Source organism: Priapulus caudatus, unplaced genomic scaffold (assembly GCF_000485595.1).
Source record: "Priapulus caudatus unplaced genomic scaffold, Priapulus_caudatus-5.0.1 Scaffold2131, whole genome shotgun sequence".
Classification (NCBI taxonomy): Eukaryota; Metazoa; Priapulida; class Priapulimorpha; order Priapulimorphida; family Priapulidae; genus Priapulus; species Priapulus caudatus.
The window spans coordinates 20,659-21,553 of NW_014579192.1; the positions used below are offsets into that span (position 1 = coordinate 20,659).

Genomic DNA, 895 nt, shown 5'->3' on the forward strand with positions numbered 1-895 from the left:
GTGTGTGTGTGTGTGTGTGTGCGTGCGTGCGTGCGTGTATGTGTGTGCATGTATGCGTGCGCGTGTGCGTGCATGTGTGCATGGTGCGTGTGCGTGCATGTGCACACGCATGCACGGACGCGTGTTCGACTCCTGAGAAATGTTCTTCATCCTCCAATGTTCAGTGCATTCCAGTGGCCTCCGCCATTCCGTGTATTCTTTAGTGTCTGACGTTCCGTGCGTTCTTTGGCCTCTGACGTTCCGTGCGTGTTCCCTGCAGCTCTGCATTCAGAACAACCCGAACGAGGCGCGGAACATGCTGCTGCAGAACCCTCAGCTCGCCTACGCGCTGCTGCAGGCCCAAGTCATCATGAAGATCATCGACCCCAAGGTCGCCGTGGTGAGTCGCCGTGGCAACCGGGGGTTGGGTGTGTGTGTGTGGGGGGGGGGGACGTGGCAGGTAGCTAACTGTGCAGTCCGTAGTACGATACGCCTTTTCACGATGCGATACGTATCTTGATACACATTTTACGATTCGATATGTATCGCGATGCGCATTTTACGATACACCTTTCGTATCGAGATACAGCTTTCGTATCGAGATACACCTTTCGTAAGAGGGTCTGTATCGCGATACGCCTTTCACGATACGATACGTATCATGGTATACCTTTCACGATACGATGTGTATCACCATACACCTTTCACGATACAATACGTATCACCATACACCTTTCACGATATGATACGTATCACCATAAACCTTTCACGATATGATACGTATCACCATACACCTTTCACGATATGATACGTATCACCATACACCTTTCACGATGCGATACGTATCACCATACACCTTTCACGATGCGATACGTATCACCATACACCTTTCACGATGCGATACGTATCACCATAC

At 50.5% G+C, this 895-nt stretch overlaps 1 protein-coding gene across 1 annotated transcript in view; it reads left to right on the forward strand.

The window, feature by feature from the left end:
• LOC106818279 (cleavage stimulation factor subunit 2-like) overlaps positions 1 to 895 on the forward strand; it is a 9,184-nt gene that overhangs the window by 7,299 nt on the left and 990 nt on the right. The window contains exon 5 of the mRNA XM_014823000.1: positions 260 to 379. Coding sequence (XP_014678486.1) covers positions 260 to 379 — 120 coding nt within the window. The remainder of the gene's footprint in view (positions 1 to 259; positions 380 to 895) is intronic.